The 18,609-nt window shown below is 49.5% G+C and overlaps 1 protein-coding gene across 1 annotated transcript; it reads right to left on the bottom strand.

Moving 5' to 3' along the window:
- Window positions 1-1,757: 1,757 nt before the first annotated feature.
- On the bottom strand, window positions 1,758-13,131 carry LOC128968893 (coiled-coil domain-containing protein 25-like). The gene is made up of 9 exons (XM_054383538.1): window positions 13,107-13,131; window positions 9,876-9,923; window positions 9,067-9,106; window positions 7,354-7,405; window positions 6,697-6,772; window positions 6,028-6,131; window positions 4,141-4,343; window positions 3,107-3,152; window positions 1,758-1,787 (listed from the first exon to the last, which is right to left on the bottom strand). Exons 1-9 carry the CDS (start codon window positions 13,129-13,131, stop codon window positions 1,758-1,760), a joined length of 624 nt encoding a protein of 207 aa, XP_054239513.1.
- Between the last annotated feature and the right edge of the window lie 5,478 nt (window positions 13,132-18,609).

An 18,609-nucleotide genomic window follows, 5' to 3' on the forward strand; every position in this document is an offset into this window, starting at 1 on the left:
GCCGCGATTGCGCTGACACTTGGACTGCACGCTCCCCCCGCGTGGTGTGCCACAGGTCCAAGGACAAACAGCCCCAAGGGCACCCATACGCGAGGTGCGTGGGGAACCTGTGGGCCAAGGGCACTTATGTACAGGAACACACAAGGTGCCGGGGGACATGGGCCTATAGGCCCATAGGCTGTGACACACAGGGTGCCCACAACCCCACGGTAAGCCATGCACAGAGTGCTGGAGACACACAGTCCCATGGACACAGGATACACAAACATGTGACCCCATAGGAAGTGATGTGCAGGGTGCGTAGGGACACCTAACCCCATGGGCACCCACATACAGGGTACCTGGGGACATGTAGCCTATGGGCACAGGGACACATAAGGTGCTTTTGGACACATAACCCCAAGTGTAGCCATACTCGTGATGCCACGGGTACACAGATCATGGCAGCTATGCCCAGCATGCTGGGAACATGTGGCCCCATGGACATTGCTGCCCAGGGTGCCAGGGACACAACCCCATGAGCAGCTATGCACAGGCGACATCACCACCACCCTCCTCCAAATGAGGAACCAGGGGCTGATGAAAGCCAGGAACACTGCACTTTCCTCAGCCCAACCCCACACCCTGGGGACCCAGAAGGGAGATCAGGGAGATGCTGGGCATAACAGAAAATCAGTTAGGTGCAGCACTGGGACTTGTCCTTGTGGCAGGGAAGGCTTTCTTCATGTAACCAGTCTGTCACATTTGAGCTCATTAAGGTGTGCTCCCCTCCTGCTTTCCTCTCCCAAAACCAGACCATTAGACTTCTGCTGTACCCCCTCAGAAGTGCTTTGTATTGCCCGCCGAGGACAATTCCAGACCCGCACAGCTCCACTGCAAGGAATGAGCACCGCAGGTGACCTCCACCCAGTAGCACATTTTACCACCATGACATGAATTTAATTGTGACATATCTACAGGCGGTGCAAGGATTATTGCAACTGTTTCACACAGACTCATCCATGAAGCCTTACATAGTGCTGGGACAGTAGCTCCAGCCTGGATACGGTGTGAACTCAACTCTTCTTCACAAACTTCTCTCTCCAGAGGAGGTTTCCCAGAAATCAAGCATGATTTAAAGGAAAACATGCAGCAGTGATGTTCCCTGTGCTATAGGCCTGGTAACGCAGCTCACGTTGGCTGTAATCACAGCCCAGCTTCACCTTCATCATCTGGAGCTCGTTATGTAATAAGGAGCCACCAAATTTACCACCACTAAGAGCTGGGGAGGTCTACAAGGCAGCTATAAGCGTATGCAAATTGATCCCCCCTCAATTACAGAGGGATCCCCCATCCCTGCTGAGTATCACCAGCAGAGAAAGTCACACAGATGACAATATCAATGCTTGCGTTCACTCTGCTGCTGGGACAGCAGTAGGACAGCCCAGACTGGTTTCCTTTCCTTTAAATCCCATTGGATTGGAAGCTACACCAAGCCCTTCCATGGAATAAATATCACTGTAGAGCTGAAAGTCAGTTCTGCTCCCTTCCATCCCCGCCCTTGCCAGAGGTGTACGAGCAGACATATGGATCTTCTCCTTTCATATGCTGTCCCTGACAGGAGCTGGTCAATCTGCCAGGAGAACCCACCAGGATTTGAAGAAATGAGAGTCACAGTTCTCTTCTTTGGCTGTTGTTTTTTTTTTTTTTTTTGGTATTCTTAGCAGTGATGATTTCAGACATCCCTGACCGCGTGACTGAGAGTGGATAGAAACCTTTCACATAAAGTCATCTGAATCATTGCCATCCTGCAGGGAGAAAGACAAATCAGGAGGGATGTCCCTGCTGAAATGGTGCAAGGATGCGTTCAGCAGGGGTTAGAACTCAAGGTATTCTTGTTTCCTACCATTTTGATACAAACATCCTTAAATTGGACCAAATGGATACATACACATTAGCTCTGGAGTGGGAACACCCCTGAGCAAGGCTCTGCACTGTAGGACAGAACTGCTGTCTCTGCAGTGTGTCACCTTCCTGACCCCACACACCTAGAGGAACCAGAGACCAGACTCCCACCAGCAGCTTCATGGACCATCCCTGTACCACAAGCTGAGCTTCTTTCCAGCTCTGGCATCATGTAGGGGTCAGGTGCTGAGGAGGAGATCCCTGGCACAGCATTTCTACCATGCTTATCTTTGGCAAGCGGCACTGATGGGCCACAGCCTACTTGGGTGTGTCAGGAGACGCTCAACCCAGCACTTCAACCCAGCTCAGTTTTCACAGGGGACCTGCACACCAAACAGGAGAACAGTAACAATTCCTGAAACCCATACGTTCATCTAAGCCCTTAGTCATGGCTGGAAAAGGTGGATTTGAAACCTAGAGAAGCTCTAAGATCCATTTGCTTAGGTCCCATCAAAGAGGAAGCTGCAAATGTACCTGAGCTTGAGTGCACCCAGTGCACACCAGGACCTCTGCTGAACCCTAGCCCTCCTGCGATTCTCCTCTCACTCTCCTCCCTGTCCTGTGCTCTTTTCCTTTTGTCTCCTTCTACACCACCAAACAGGAGCCATCTTACACTGCTCCCGCCCTGAAGTGACACCAGCAAGCACATCCCTTTGGGCTTCCTCCTTTAGTACTTTCACCCCTCCCCAAACTGCTGTCCATCCACCTGAGTTCAGTTGGAGTTCAGTTCTTGCTAAAATGAGCATTTTCCTCCTCCCCTGAAGTAATGAGGTGGCACATGCAGGTCATGGTTGCCATTAGGGAGATGGCTGCTCAGAAACAGCTCATGAGGAAAGTCAATTCTCTCTTGAAGACCCACTTTAAGTTCTATCTGTTCTTTGACTTGGGTGGGAAGGGGATTGGCAGGACTAGATGACCTCTAAAGGTCTGTCATTTGATGACTTTTCCCACATTTCCAGCAGCACAGGCTCTTCCAGGTTGACAGGTGAGACAGCCCTCTTTGAGAGCAGAGAAGGTGGCAAAGTCCTCCACTGAGAAAGAGGAACCTAGATGTGCTGTCACACAGGAGTCATCCAAACCACACTGCAACACATAAACTGTGCCATCATGATCCTGCATTGGATTTCAGTCATCTTGGAAAGGTTTCTATGGGCAATCTCACCTGATTGGAGGACATGTTCTCAGCCTTCATCAATGAGGAGTAGCTCCTGGAGGAGAAATTACATTATCATGCATGACACATTTTCAGAATCCGGCAACAAGGAACTGTTTTGGATCAAGTACCATAAAAACAATGGGTTTGCCTTTCTGAACTCCTTAGACTGGATCAGTATTTGCTTATCTCACACGCTTTGGCTCATGAAAACAACCAGACAAAGTCCAGGCACTTTGCAGATCACTTCTCCATGACTTTGTTCAGCAACTACCACCAAGATCATCCAAGGAGGGAGACAATCCTTTGCTTTGTGGAAGGGCCAAGAGGCAGTTCTGGTGTGTGGCTGAATAAGCTGGCAGCGCAGACATGTCCACTTCTCCTCAACTTAGTTTGCTCCTCTAAGCCCTTTGTTCTGAGCTCTCTATGTATTGAATCACACAGGAAATCCTCACGTCCTTCAAATTCCTGTTTCACTGCCATCTACAGATACAACACGACTCACCGAAGCTCAAGAAGGAGCATTTAGGGCTAGCCAGTGGATATATCCAGTGCTGCTTGGGGCCATCAGTGCTAAAGAATGAGCTTAGAAAGGTCAGGATGACATTTCAATCACTATCCCTCACTCTGGTGTTTGAAGGAGCATGTGACCAAGGATTCACTTGTGTTTTAGTTTACATCTGTGATCTAAAAGACTCTGCTGAAAGCTCAGTGCTTTCCAAGGCTGGAAGCAATTGCTCCCATCCCAGAGATGAAGAAAGCCAAGCAGCTTGTCCAATTCCACCCAGGTGAGGGATGGGTTTGAAAAGACACAGCCCTTTGTTCAACAAGCATTTATCACCCTAGTTTGTTTTAGGCACAATGTGGAAACCACCTCTAATCTACAGACAAAAGAACTCACTGGACCATGCAGGAGCTGAGCCAGAGCAGTCAGCTGAGCACTGAGTAGCACCAGGCCAGCTATTGAACACAACTGCTGACCCTCGACTCCCTCCCAGCACCCATCAGCACCGCAGGGCTTGGCTCCACAATTCACTACCCACCTAAGTTCTTCCAGCTCTTTCTTCTTCTTCATCTCTTCCTTTTCCTTCCGCTTCATCTCTTGGATCTGGGCTTTTTTCTCGTTTCTCTCCTCCCTGTCCCGGGCCTCCTTCTCCGCAGCCAGGTCTGGGAAACGCTCCACTTTGGTCTTCTCCAGCCGGTTCAGGATCTCATTCACCTTCTTCTCCACCGTCAGCATCTTCACCTTTGGAGCACAAACAACCGAGAGCCTTATCAAGAAACACTTCCGCTCTTGCACTTTCCCAGAGGAAAGGAAACTTCCTGTTCCCACTTCACACATGGCTGAGTCCCACACAAATAGCTGCCGAGGAACATCCCAGCCGCCGAGGGCTGTTCAGCTGCTTGTGTAACAGCAGAGAGAGGCCAACTCTCGATGCGCAGGAGCGCAGAGCTAACAAGCACAGGCAGTGCCATCGGCATCAGCATTGCCAGTGTCAACTCTTGGCACATGAAGACCAGGACTGGTCTCTGCCAGTTCTTGATGAGGTGCCAGGAGGGTGCTACAGGGCATTTGAGGAGGAGGAACACATGTGCTGCTGGTTGACTGCAGGGTTTGTAGTGTTTCTTGCCCCAGTAAGGCCTGTTCCTGTCAAACTGCACCTCTGGAGAGGCTTCTTGCCCAGCAGCTGAGCTGTGTAACTACAGTTTAACCTTAACAGCATTAGGTCAGGCTTGGGAATAGCTCAGTTCACTGCCTTTGCCCTACACAAAAACTCAGCAGCTTGGCCTTTGACAGGTTGAACGGAGGCAGCACTGTGGTGAGACTGCTCTTGGGACAGAGAGCATGGAGCAAATGCACAGACACCTCCAGGCCCACTCCCTGGCCCAGCAACTTCAAGTCCTCAGCTCTCTTCCAGGCATTTGGCTACACTGCTGTGAGCTGATCCAGTGACTGCTCACGTGCAGCTCCTCAGCTGTAGAAGAGGTGGTTTCAGCGGGGACCAACTCAAATAGGGAGCACAGAGCAACATGTGACAGAATTCAACATTGGCAGTGATGTGAACTATGCCAGCTACACTGTGCTGCAGTCTGGAAGCACACACTGCAAAGGTTACACCCTGCTACAGGCTGAAATCAACTACACACAGGAGTGTTTGGGTAAGTCCAAACAGAATCCCAGCAAGGTGGTGGTTGGAAGGAAGCCCCGGAGACCATCTAGTCCAACCCCACCTCATAAAGCAGGGTCACACACAGCAGGTTGCCCAGGATCACAAAGTCCAGGCAAGTTCAGAATCTCTGCAGAGGAGATGCCACAATCTCTCTGGACAGCCTCTTTCAGGGCTCTGGCACCTTCACATGAAAGAAGTTTCTCCTCATCTTCAGACAGAGAACGTTCTGAGTTCCAGTTTGTGCCCACTGCCCTTTGTCCTGTCAGTGTGCACCAGTGAATATAGTTGGGTCCCATCGTCTTGTCCCTTGTCCTTTAGATATTTATTGGCATTGAGAAGATCCCTCTCAGGCTGCTCTTCTCCAGGCCGAACAGCCCCAGGTCTCTCAACCTTTCCTCTTCAGAGAAATGCTTCCATCCCCTCAGCATCTTTGTAGCCTCTGCAGAACCCTCTCCAGTAGTTCCCTGCCTTTCTTGAACTGAAGAGCCCTGAATTGGACCCAGGACTCCATATTTGGCCTCACTGGGGCAGAGTAGAGAGGGAAGACAGTCTCCATTGACCTGCTGGTCACTCTTCTGAATGCCTTCTTGGCCACAAAGGCACATTGCTGACTCATGGGGAATTTGTTACACGTTCCTGGGATCTCTCTTACAATTCAGGAATGGATGATTCCCTGGCTTTAGGGCAAACTCTGAAGACAACCCACTTAGCCCCTGACATGAAAATGTTAGCCTGCCACCAGGTCACCACCACACTTACATCCTTCTGCCTGTGAAAGCCGATTTGCCCCACATCCATGTCTGCTGTCTTCTTCAGGTTGGTCCATGGTGTGTACACCACACTGACATTGTTTATTTTGCATCCTGGGAAGCAGAGAAATGTGTCAATTCCCCCCTTGCTGCAAGAGGGCTTAAGTCTTCTGTGCACATAGGAATTCTGGCCATTATTTTTGTCACAACCATTGCAAGTTAGACAAGAGGGGATGGAAGACAGAGGAAGGAAAGAAGGAAGGAATGGAGGAGGGACAGGAAGAGGGAAGGGAGGTCCTGTCAGTGTCACAGTGACACAGAAGAACACAACATCATTTTCTGCAATAACATGAATGCTGCAGAGTGTTAAACTCCAGATGGAGATTGCCTCTCTCAGCAGAGCAACTGCAACAAAAGGGGCCCTGAACTGGTGTTAGAGAGGAGTCTCTGAGTCCTCCTTGGCTCAGAGAGCAACGTGGAGGCACAAACACCAAAGTCAGAGATTTAAAATCCCTCCTTATAGAAGGGGAATGGGCTGGAGTGACATCCGCATCCTACAAGACCTGCAGGCACTGGTTTAACAAATGAGCACCATGGCAGAAATGTCACAAACATGTTCATGTGGATCAGAAACCCTTGCCACAACCCTCTCATCCCAGTCTCTCAGCACTGGCATTACCTTGGATGCTGTTTGCCTTCACCAGATGGGCACAGTCTATCAAAACCTCTTTAGGAATGTCATCCACTGTCTGCCCCTGTGACAGAGCAAGGTCATGTCAGCTGGTGAGCACATGATAGCCAGGTATCATCGAATCACCAAAGTGTTTGGGTGGGAAGGGACCTCTAATGGTCATCTAGTCCAATCTCCTGCAATGAGAATGGACATCTTCAACTAAAGCAGGATATTCAGAGCCCTGTCCATCCTGACCTGGAAAATTTCCAGGGATAGAAGCAGGGAATGATGCTCTGCCAACAGAACCTCAACACTTCATGTTTAACAATACTGGAGTCTTCCATGGTGTTTGTAAGGAAAAGCTTGCAGCATCACAAGGGATGTGTTTTTCTCGTGGGTTTTCTCCCCATTATACTGGGGTGATTCCTAGACACACAGTTGGTGTCAGGCCCCATTAAACCTCCCATTCCCCCCCATACTGCTTGGTAACGGAGCCTGGAAACTCAGCCCCACCCCTGACTGCAGGTTACCTGCACCCTGAGGGAGTCCTGCAGACTTTAACAGTTCAGGTGAGCAAAGATGGCCTCGAGTGCAGGACTGGCTGCCTGTGGCACTGCTGTAGGTGAATGTGAAAGTTCTGAGCCACCCCTGCCCCAGGGTTACCTTGTGCAGCCGCAGGTACACGTGTGCAGAGGAGAGCTTGTCCACATGGAACCTAGGAACACAAGAGCACATTTCACACAGGGCAAGAAATGATGATCTGCTCTGAAAGGTTTACTTCCTGACAAGGAATAAAACAGCCCCTTGAGGGACAACAAACTATAGAAATGTCCATTATACACATGCTTTACATGAGTGGACAGTGAGGTGGGTGGAGAACTGGCTGAAGGACAGAGCTCAGAGGGTTGTGCTCAGCACTGAGAGGCCTGTAGCTTGTGGTGTTCCCTAAGGCTCAAGACTGGGTCCAGTCTTGTTCAACATCTTCATCAATGACCTGGATGAATAGACAGAGTGGGCCCTCAGCCAGTTTGTTGATGATCCAACACTGGGAGGAGTGGCTGACACTCCATCAGGATGTGCTGACATTCAGTGAGATGTGGACAGGCTGGAGAGTTGGGCAGAGGGGAACCTCATGATGTTCAAGAAGGGCAAGTGCAGGGACCTGCCCCTGGGGAGGAATTACCCCCTGCACATGGTACAGGTTAGAGGTTGGCCTGCTGGAAAGGAACTCTGTGGAGAAGGACCTGGGAGTGCTGGTGGATGACCTGCCCATGAGCCAGCAATGTGGTTTCATGGCCAAGAAGGCAAATGATCTCCTGGGGTGCATTCAGAAGATGTCAAGGGAGGTTCTCCACCCTCTCTGCCCCAGCGAGGCCACATCTGGAGTCCTGGGCCCACTTCTAGGCTCTCCAGTTCAAGAGAGACAGAGAACTACTGGAGAGGGTTTCTGCAGAGGCTACCAAGATGCTGAGGGGACTGAAACATTTCTCTGAGAAGGAAAGGCTGAGAGACCTAGGGCTGTTTAGCCTGGAGAAGAGCAGCCTGAGAGGGGATCTCCTCTGTGCTGATCAGTATCTAAAGGATGAGGGACAAGAGGATGGGACCAGACTATTCACTGGTACCCAGTAACAGAACAAAGTGCAACGGGCTCAAAATGGAATCTAGCAGGTTCTCCATAAGATGAGGAGAAACTTCTTTCCTGTGAAGGTCCCACAGCCCTGGAAGAGGCTGTCCAGAGAGGCTGTGAAATCTCCATCTCTGCAGAGATTCCAAATCCACCTGGACATTGTGATCCTGGGCAAACTGCTGTGGGTGACCCTGCATTACGAGGCAGGTTGGACTAGGTGATCTCCAGAGGTCTCTTCCAACCCCCACCACACTGGGATTCTGTGACTCTGTTTAAAACATGGAAGGGAGTCAGAGCCCATTCTTTGAGAAACATCAGCCCTCCCAGTGGGAAGCTGAAAAAATAACACCCCCTCCCCTTTTTTTTTTTTGTTCAGTGCTACACCACATGCAGAGAAGACTCACAGGATGCTCTTCTCTTTCACAGAACCTTTCTTCTGAAACACAAATATCTGTCTGTGGAGTTACTGCCACTCCAGCAGGTCCATAAACAACAAAACACTTCCCAAAGGGGCCAACTCTTACAGTGACCAAAGCAGGAAGGTGAGGGGGAGATGCAGAGGAATGTATTTGGACTCAGCAGGGTCCAAACAACTGCACCTGGGTCTGCTGCAACCCACCTCCACCCACACTGGGACTGCATTTAACCTGCCATGTGGTCTGGGAAGAGGAGACTTTGTGGGAGACACAGAATTGGTAAGAACATTCCACTCAGCTGCATAATGAAAGGTAGTTTGTGTTACTACCTACCAGGTATCTTCAGGCCAGCCATACTTTATCAGGTCTTCATCTGTAGAAATGAAAACATCAATGAGCAAAACCCAGAACATCATCAATGGCAAATGCAGTGACCTGGTCAGAGCAGGAACCCTCTGCTCCTGGTTAGTTGCTGCAAAGTGACTAAGCAGAGACAAGAAAGGGCTTTAAGGCTGCAGCTGCCATCTCCAGGGATGGCAGGAATATCACAGAGCTTTGACATTTCTAACTGAAAACATGTTTCTTTAAACATCCATTGACTGAGGAGAGACCTTCAGAGCAAATCTCCAAAAGAGTAACACACACATTTTTCCCTTGGAGTGAGACACTTGCGTTCACAGCAGCCACTGAGGTGGGAAAATGGAGGTGTAGCAGCACCAACACCTCCACCACCGAGGGAAAGGATGGGCAGAGTGAGCACAAATGTGCACTGGAGAGAGGAAAAGCACAGACTGTGCAGAGAAATGGAGGGCTGAACAGCAAAATGTTCTTACACACAACCTGATAAACTGTTTTTTTTTTTCTCTAGACAAGGTTTTTTTTTTCTCAGTTAATTTAGTGCTCACTTGTATTTGGAGGCAGTTATTCTGCTCAGAGACTTTACAAAATGTATTAATCCTCACTAAAAATGAGGATAAACTGGATTTCCAAAGGTTAATTCAGAATCACTTGCAAGGGCAGACAAAATTTCAACAATATATTGAATTAACATCTACAAAAACATCCTTTCAGAATGACCTTATGCCCCCATAAATCCAAATTCAAGTAGTTTACAGTAATTTAATGTAAGCTAATGTACTTACTTTCATACTTATCCTTCCCCATGTAAATGGTGTAAACAGAAGGAGAAGCTGAGGGGTAGAAAGAGGAAAATGAGTCAAAAGGGGTTTGGACAAACTGTGCAGGGAGTGACAAACATACCAGCTTTGGTGACAGAAATTAATATGGAAACTGCTCCATCTATCTATCCATCCATCTGTCCACTCATCCATCCTTCCTCCCATTTATCCATCCCACCTCCTTCCTGGAGCTCCAGGAAGGCTGTTTTGCTTTTCCTTTTTTTTTTAATCCCAAATTTATTTTATCCCAAATGCTTCAACAGACTTTGGGAAGTGACATTTCTGCTGCTTTCCATGGAAGATCAACCAGCAAGGAACAGCTTTTTGGCCAGGCAAGACCTCCCTCACACCCAGCTGGTTCAGACTATGCCTGTGTAAATGTATTACCTGTTCAATTTTGCATCCAGCTGTGACCCAGAAAGGCTGATCCTGTGTTTACAGTTTGTGACCCATTCTCTGTGTGGCCTTGAAACAGCTCATCTTGCTTTCCCAATGTACCAGTAGCTCAACATGAACCTTACCCTGGTAGCCTGAGAGGACTGAAATTCACCAGATAATGGAAAGATCCAAGTTCCATTCTCTGTGCCCTTTTGGGATACTTAAATCAACATCCTTTTGCTCTCTGGGGATCGTTCCACCAGGCAGCTAAGACACAGGAACGCCAAACAAGTGTCCTCATGGTCAAAGTCACTAAAACAGTTGACGTGTCACTCGTGGTACAACTCTGGCAGGGCAGTGACCTGGATCCCAAGCTGCTGACCCTGTGCTCTCCAAGGGTGTTTGTATTGGACATCCAGCACCCCTAGCACACAGCCTGGACAAGACATCTCAGTTTAGTATGGAGGTAAAAAGAAATGAAAATTCACAGAATTGTTTGGGTTGGAAGAGACCTCCAACATCACTAAATCTATTAACCCAGCACTGCCAGCTCACCACTAAACTATGCCCCTCAGTACCACACCTACACAGCTTTTCAATCTCTGCAGGGATGAGGATTCCACTACTGCCCCAGGCAGTCTGTTCCCGGCCTTGACAACCCTTTTCCATGAAGAAATTATCGCTCCTCACATCCAACCTAAACCACCCCTGGCCCAACTGAGTCTGTTTCTTCTTGTCCTATCATATTTTACTTGAGAGAAGAGACCAAACCCCACCTCATTCCAGCCTCCTTTCAGGGAGTTGTGGACAGCAAGAAGGTTTCTCCTGAGCCTCCTTTTCTTCAGACTCAACAACCCCAGCTCCCTCAGCTGCTCCTCACAAAACCTGTTCTCTAGACTCTTCATCAGTTTCTTTGCCACTCCTTGGATGTGCTCCAGCACCATGTCTCTCAGCACCACACCTACACATCTTAATTCAAAACTATGAAAATATTATATGCCTGTGGGAGTTAAAAGATTGGGAAAAGTCCACCCTGAACACACAGGAAAATCCAGAGAGTGAGATCATCATGACTTCAAGCACTGCCCATAATTATCAGCAATTTACTAATGTAAAATTAACTGCTCAAAAGTAAAGCTGCTTTAGTGATGGCCCTGTGGAAACGGAATGCATCCTGCCAAAAGAAAGTGACACACTAGATGAACCAAAGAGGAGGTGACTTAAACCCTTATGATTTAACTCACATTAGGAACTGCACAATGGACTTTAGGCAAACTGCAAGAGTCTTCTGATTGCGGAGCTCTCTCTGGTAGGAAAATTGATTACAGTATATTGGAAACCCTGTGAAGAACTATCACTTAAAACCAGAGACTGCTGTTCCCATCACTAGCAGAGTGAACTGCAGCTTGGCTGCTCCTGATGCCCCTCAAGGGTGACTTAAGGGGCACCTCTTTTCTCCCCACAAAAAGGGCCATGTCCAGGGAAGTCTCTGAAGTCCTCACCAGCATCTGCTGACCAGAAGTTGATTCTATCTGAGCAACTCACAGAGCCAGTGTCAGTTCACAGGGTGTGCAAGGGCCTGGCGCTCCATAACAGGGGGGAAAAAAGCCTTTAAACAGATCCCAAGAACAAATTATTTAAGAAACATTCACAAGACTGCTATGTTTTGCCTCGTTCAAGGAAAATCAAGCAGTCAAATAGTTCTTATTAAGGAAATTCATCTTTAGAACTGAGAAAAGTGATGCTATCAAACACTATCTTGTGAGTAAGGGATATAAACCACACTAAAACTTTCATAAGAGAGTTATATGCTGGTGAAATTACTTGGAGCAACCCAGAAACCAATATTCTTGTCCTGTTCTTGCATCACCAGCCCACACTGCACAGAACCACTTGTTTGTGATGTTCCAGAAGCAGCCAACCTTCTCGTAAAGGCAAGTGAAAGGAATCTGTTTATAGTAAAGGAAAAATAATGAGACAATTCACATACTGTTCCTTCCCTCAAGCTCCTGTCAGCAGAACACCCAAGAAAGCCTTTCAGAAGTTTTGGGCCCCTCACTACATGGAAGATGTTGTGCTGCTGGACTGTGTCCAAAGCTGGTGTGAAGGATCTAGAGAACAAGTCTTATGAGGAGTGACTGATGGACCTGGGACCAGTCTGGAGGAGGCTGTGGGGAGACCATTGCTGTCTACAACTACCTGAAAGGAGGTTGTAGTGAGGTGGGGGTTGGTCTCTTCCCTCTAGTAACAAGCGATAGGGTGAGAGGAAATGGCCTGAACTGCACCAGGGAAGGTTTAGATTGGATATAAGGAAAATTTTCTTTACAGAAGCAGTGGTCAGGCATTGGAGTATGTTGCCGAGGGAGGTGCTGCAATCACCATCCCTGGGGGTGTTCAAGCAACGTGTGGACATGGCACTTTGGGATATGGTTTAATAGTCATGGCAGCGTTAGACTGACAGTTGGCCTTGACGATCTGAGAAGTCCTTTCCAAGAGAAACAAATCTATGATATTATGATTCTGTAAGTCCCCCGCAGGTGCTGCTGCTCGTTCAGGACTGTTGGCAACCACCACACAGGAAACCTCGTGAGCTCCCGAAAACCTCTTCAACGGTACTGGACTCCGACTTAAACCAAGTCCTTTACACCCAGCCCAGAGGCACGGAAAAGCCTAACGGCGGTGCTCAAGGATGTAGGAGAAGATTCCGGTGCTAGTACCGATGCCGGTACCGGGCGGGGACCCCCCTCACAGCAGCCGTCAGCAACCCCTCCTGGGGGGCGGTTAAGACCTTCAGTCACTCTGCCCTCGCCCACTCACCGCTGGAGGTGAAGTAAGACACCATGACGGCAGGCTCCCGGCCCCTGAAGCTCGGGCAACGCCTGAGGAAGGTGGGGCAGGACGCGTGCGCAGTGACACGCGTACGGCGAGCCTCTCTCCGGACGCAAGCGCAAACTCTGCGGGTGGTGAAGCCAGAACGGGCTCTGCGCATCAGGGAACCGCCGACCCAAGGCGCTTTGCGCATTAGAACCAGGCAATGCGGTCACGCCTCCTTGCGTGTGCGTAGTACTGCAGTGCCCTCGCCCGGCGCAGTTCTTCCTGACCCATCTTCACCCAAACGCGGCGGTGCGGGTGGCGGGGAGCTTCCCGTACTGGGATGTTGTTGAATAAATGTTATTTCTAGCAGTTTATGGGTATTTATTATTAGTCTTTTTGGGTTGGCTGTGGAGGGTTGTCCTTGCCCCCCGGCAGTGTGCTGCCTTGAGGTTTCTTTTTGCGTTATCAAATAGTACCAGAGACTTTTTTCTGTGTTACTGACCGTGCTCTCCATGAGCGCCTCGAGAGCTGTTCCCATGCAGCTTCGGCCCGGCCGTGATGTCACAGCAGGGCAGTGTGGTTATAGAACCCTGTGGTGCCAGACCAGCAACAACTCAGCCTTTGCCCCCCGCTGCAGCAGCAGCAGCAGTGACAGCCACAGCAGCGGCATCAGCAGCATCAGCAGCATCAGCAGCACCAGCATCAGTAGCTGCATGTTGTGTGGGCAGGGACCATGGTCCTCTACCATTGCGTTTTTTTCCTTTGCACCCTCTTGGTGCTGGAGCACTTCAGGCTTGTCCAGGCTGCTCTGTGGCAAGTGCAGGGAGCAAGTAAGTGTGTGCAGCCTGTCATGGCCCATGGGCTCTGCTCCCCAAAAAGCTGGAGGATGATTCTGCCTCCAGTGCTTCCTCCAGATCTAGATTCCAGCATGCCATGAAACAATTCTCATCTCTACTTACTTCCAGGTGAGGGTGGTGGCAGTCATTATCCACCTTCTCAGCTGGGTGTTGGTGAGGAGCCCTTGGAGTATCCTGGAGGTAAGTTTCCAACAGCCCTTTCCTTAGACGAACATTGACAATGTGGCTAGAGCTTGTTCATGTGCAGTTTTCTTTCAGCTCCTTCAATGGTCAATGGCTTCCCAACTTCCCAAGAGATTCCTATCTTGAAGTCTGAGACTCATCCCACAGGTAAGTCAATGGGAGGAAGGAGCATTTCCCTCTTGATCTTCTTTCTGGGTAAAATGCCAGTTGTTCCTTCCATGATGCATGTGCAGAGGTGGAGCAGAGCACAGATACATGGTGGTTTTTCCCTCCCATTGAGAGCTGTCACCTCCAAGCCTAAGAGTCACCAAGCACCTGGGCAGATGTGGGGATGGGAATGTACCCATGTGTGCCCTCTGCTTTCCTGATCCTCTGAACACTCCTTACATTCAGTCCTGTTGATGGAGATCACAGGAGGGTGACAGAAGCTTCTCTGGAGCTTTATTTACAGATGTGCCCACAGGGAGGACTTCTACAGCTTCTCCTTGGCCGGATGCTGTGCTGCAGCCTGGCTGGCATTGCAGGGATGAGTGGCCTGTCTCTGCTCATCACATGGGCTAATCACTGGGTGCCTGTGTTTGATTCATCTGAAATGGAACCAAATCCTTTCTGTTAAGGTCCTCGAAGAGCAAAGGACACAGTGGAGGGAGGAGAAATGCCCCAGGAGATCTCTGACGTGATCAGGAAAATCCTGGAAAAACTGAAGGGACAACACGGTGGGTGTATTGCCCTCTGTCTTAGCCATGAGACTGGGCAGCTGGAGGTTGCAGATGCCATTCTGGCCATGCTGAAGCCTGCCCAGGAGGAAGGGGACGATCATAGCCTGGCAGCAGCAATGCTGGGTTCCATGCCTTGCGGGCACTGGTCAGCCACAGAGCTGGTGCAGAGCCTCTGCTGCCAGTTGTGGTTCCAGGTGAAACCCAGGGGCAGCTGATGTCCCAGTTTTACTCCAGTTTATGGCTCAGAGGGGTCTGGAGCAGACGTTGGCAGGCAGATTTGGAGCTTTACCCATCATGTCTCTACTTTTTGGCAGCAGTGTCAAAGACCAGGCAGAACCACACCAGCCGTATATGGGACTTCTTTGAAGCAGACTCAGGTACGGAGCAGTCTTGCTGGGGTCTCCACACCTGGGAGTGGCTGCAAGCAGTGCCCAGGCTGGAGAAAAGGCAGAAGGGGAGAGCAAGCCTCAGGTGTCTCCTTTGGGGGCCTGACATGTCCCCTCAGAGCATAAGGGAGCTCAAGGTGGCAGTGCCTGCTGCAGGGATGGGTTTTGTCCCTTCCTGAACACAGCAAATGTACTGCAAGCTGAGCAGTGGTGCCCAGGCCAGACTAACGTTCCCATTGCTCCTCCAGATGTGACTGGCCAGAGACCCCCACAGGTTGTCCATCCCCACAGCACTGGAGCTGCTGAGAATCACGAGAGCATCATCAGCTTCTTCCATTCCCTAGACATGCCAACCCAGTACCTGATCATCGTCGCAGCAGCCCTGGTTTTCGTGGCTGCTGTAACAGCATTGTGCTGTCTCGTGATGCAGTGCAAGAAAAAGTGAGTCACTGATTTTTCTCCCTTGCCATGGCTCCCTTTGATGGCTGCTTGTAGCCATCAAGTGTTTCTAGCCCAGTGCTTGAATGGGCTTCTGAATTCCTGGGCTGCCTTCTGGGAAGCCTGCTTGGGTTGGAAACAGTGTCAAACTGCCCCTGCCTGAATGCAGGCAGGGTGAGCCTCACCAGTTCTGGGCCATGGCTTGGGAGGATGGTCCCTGGGTCCCTCTGTAGCTGAGGGCCTCAGCCACCTCCTCTTTCCTCAGGCGCTTTACTGGAGATTCAGAAGAAGAGCTGAAAACTGTTGGCTGTCCCTCACACCGGGACAATTAGACCAGCTACCCTCACACTCCTGAGAGCCAGATCCAGCTCCAGGAGCTGCCTGTCCTGTCTGGGACACTGAAGCACCCATCATTGCTACAAACCCTCAGCCCATCCTCGTTAGCATGCCAGAGAAGGAGCACAGCCTCAACTGAGACAGGCCCCTGTCCCCAACAAACCATTTCTAAGGATTGACCTGGGGATGCTGAGTTAGCAGTTGAACTTGATGACCCTAAAGGCTTTCTCCAACCTAAGCCATTCTGCAGTTCTCTGACTCCATGTTATCATCATGATGATGCTCAATAAAAACATGTTAAAAACTCAGAAGGTGGGAGTTACTTCCTCACACTGCAACACTGTGTCTAAATGATTTTTGTCATTGATTCTACAACAGGCTCTGTCATATCCTGAAGGTTGAGTGATTAAGCCTAAAGCAATGCCAGTGCCTGTCTCACATCTGGAATAAACTGCACCAAACGGGTCCAGGACTCTTACTGAAACTATCTGACAAAATTAACGTTTGCCTATCCCTTTCCCAGTGCCCCAATGAGGACTTGCACTGGCACAGCTTCAGAAAGTTGATCAAAAGGTTTAATTTATTAGAGTGACAGACACAACAGGTGCAGGATTGCCAGGGATAAATGCACTGACAGCAAGTGATTGACCTCAGGTTAATAAATCTTGGGTAACAACTGACAAAGAGATACAAACTTTTGCAATACCTCCAACATGGAAAGGCAGCAGAAATTAATCCATGTACTGCCTGCACAGGTGGAGGAAAAGGAGAACAGCCCTGCTGACTGTCTTCATCTCTGTCTTTCCCTCCCAACTGTTGCTGCTGGTGGTGGTGCTGGTGCCCCTGCCTGCATCATGAGAAAGGTTCCTCTTGTGGGTTTATGCCCTAGCCGCAGCTGTCCCTACCTTCCAGGTGATGTTTAGCATGATCTGGGTGGAATGCTGAGTAATCTAGTCATATGTGCTTGTCATGCATTCTTGTTTGGATCAGACTCTCTGGCCTTCAAAATCTGATTTGAAGTTGGGTGCTGATGTTACTTCAGCCTTGCTTAGGCTGTCTCATCTGCACAAAACTCCCTCAGCCATTTGGCAGGCCAGCTTTGGATCCTTGTTTAACACAAACACCTGCTGATTGTAAATGACCTTGGTCCCAAAGCATACTAAATTAATTTAAAGTAAATTACCTGTCCCATGGTAAGCCAGGCAGTTAGCCTACAGTGGGTTAGATGAGTGGACAGGGAGATGGATTGAGAACTAGCTGAAGGACAGAGCTCAGAGGGTTGTGATTAGTGGTGCAGAATATAGTTAGAGGCCCATTTCTTGCAGTGCTCCCAATGTCTCAGGACTGGGTCCAGTCTTGTTCAACATCTTCATCAATGACCTGTCTGAGGAGACAGAGTGGACCCTGAGACAGTTTGCTGATGGTACCAAACTGGGAGGAGCGGCTGACATTCCATCAGGATGTGCTGTCATTCAGTGAGATGTGGACAGGCTGGAGAGCTGGGCAGAGGGGAACCTCATGAAGTTCAACAAGGGCAAGTGTAAGGTCCTGCCCCTGGGGAGGAATGACCTCCTGCACCAGCACAGGTTAGAGGCTGGCCTGCTGGAAAGGAACTCTGTGGAGAAGGGCCTGGGAATGCTGGTGGATGAGCTGCCCATGACTCAGCAATATGCCTTTGTCGCTGAGAAGGTAAATGATCTCCCGGGGTGCATTCAGAAGAGTGTGGCCAGCAGGTCAAGGGAGGTTCTCTTCCCTGTCTACTCTTCCCTAGTGAGGCCACATGTGAAGTATTTGGTCCAGTTCTGGGCTCCCCAGAAGGCAGGGAACTACTGGAGAGGTTCCAAACCACTCTCACACTCCCAAACCATCTTACAAGAACTGGGAGAAGGCTAAGCTATTGCTTTCAGAATTAGTATAATTTATTTTTTTTAACAGTGATTCTGCAGTTATGACCTTTCTAATCATTCTTGGAGAGAGCTGACCTTCCCTTTCTTGCTGGAGGGAGGTGCACTGGATGTGGGGCAACAGCATTGGAAGGAGGTACTGGGAAAGATGAGTGATGTTACTGTGGTTTGGAATAATTTTTAATTGCAGAACACCTTGATACAGGGAAATAGAAATTCAAACAACAGTCAGACTTCAAAATGACACACATAGAACTCAAACAAGAGCTGCCGGGAGTGCTGGGAAGCTGTTGATGCTGCAGGATCCCAGGATAACAGAATCCCAGCATGGTGGCATTTAGTAGTGACCTCTGGAGATCATCTATTGAAAGGTCCCTGCTACCTCTCTGTTCAGCCTGAATTAAAAACATCCCTGGAGAGTAATACAGAGAAATAGAGAAGAAGAGTCACTGGGGAGAGAAGAATTAAATTCTTGGGTCTTTGCACAGCTAAAGTAGTACAGGCGAAAGTCCACAGGGTGTCCTCAGAGCACCGAGGAACAGCAAAAATCGGACGCCCTAACGCAAAAGCCCTTTCTGGAAGCAAGGCTTCCTGTACAACTCTTGTCTTTGGAAGACCGTGCAATGTATTTATAGTGGCTGCAGGCATCTTCCTGCTGAGGGACTTTTACAAAGGCATGTAGT

Source organism: Indicator indicator, chromosome 9, assembly GCF_027791375.1.
Source record: "Indicator indicator isolate 239-I01 chromosome 9, UM_Iind_1.1, whole genome shotgun sequence".
Classification (NCBI taxonomy): Eukaryota; Metazoa; Chordata; class Aves; order Piciformes; family Indicatoridae; genus Indicator; species Indicator indicator.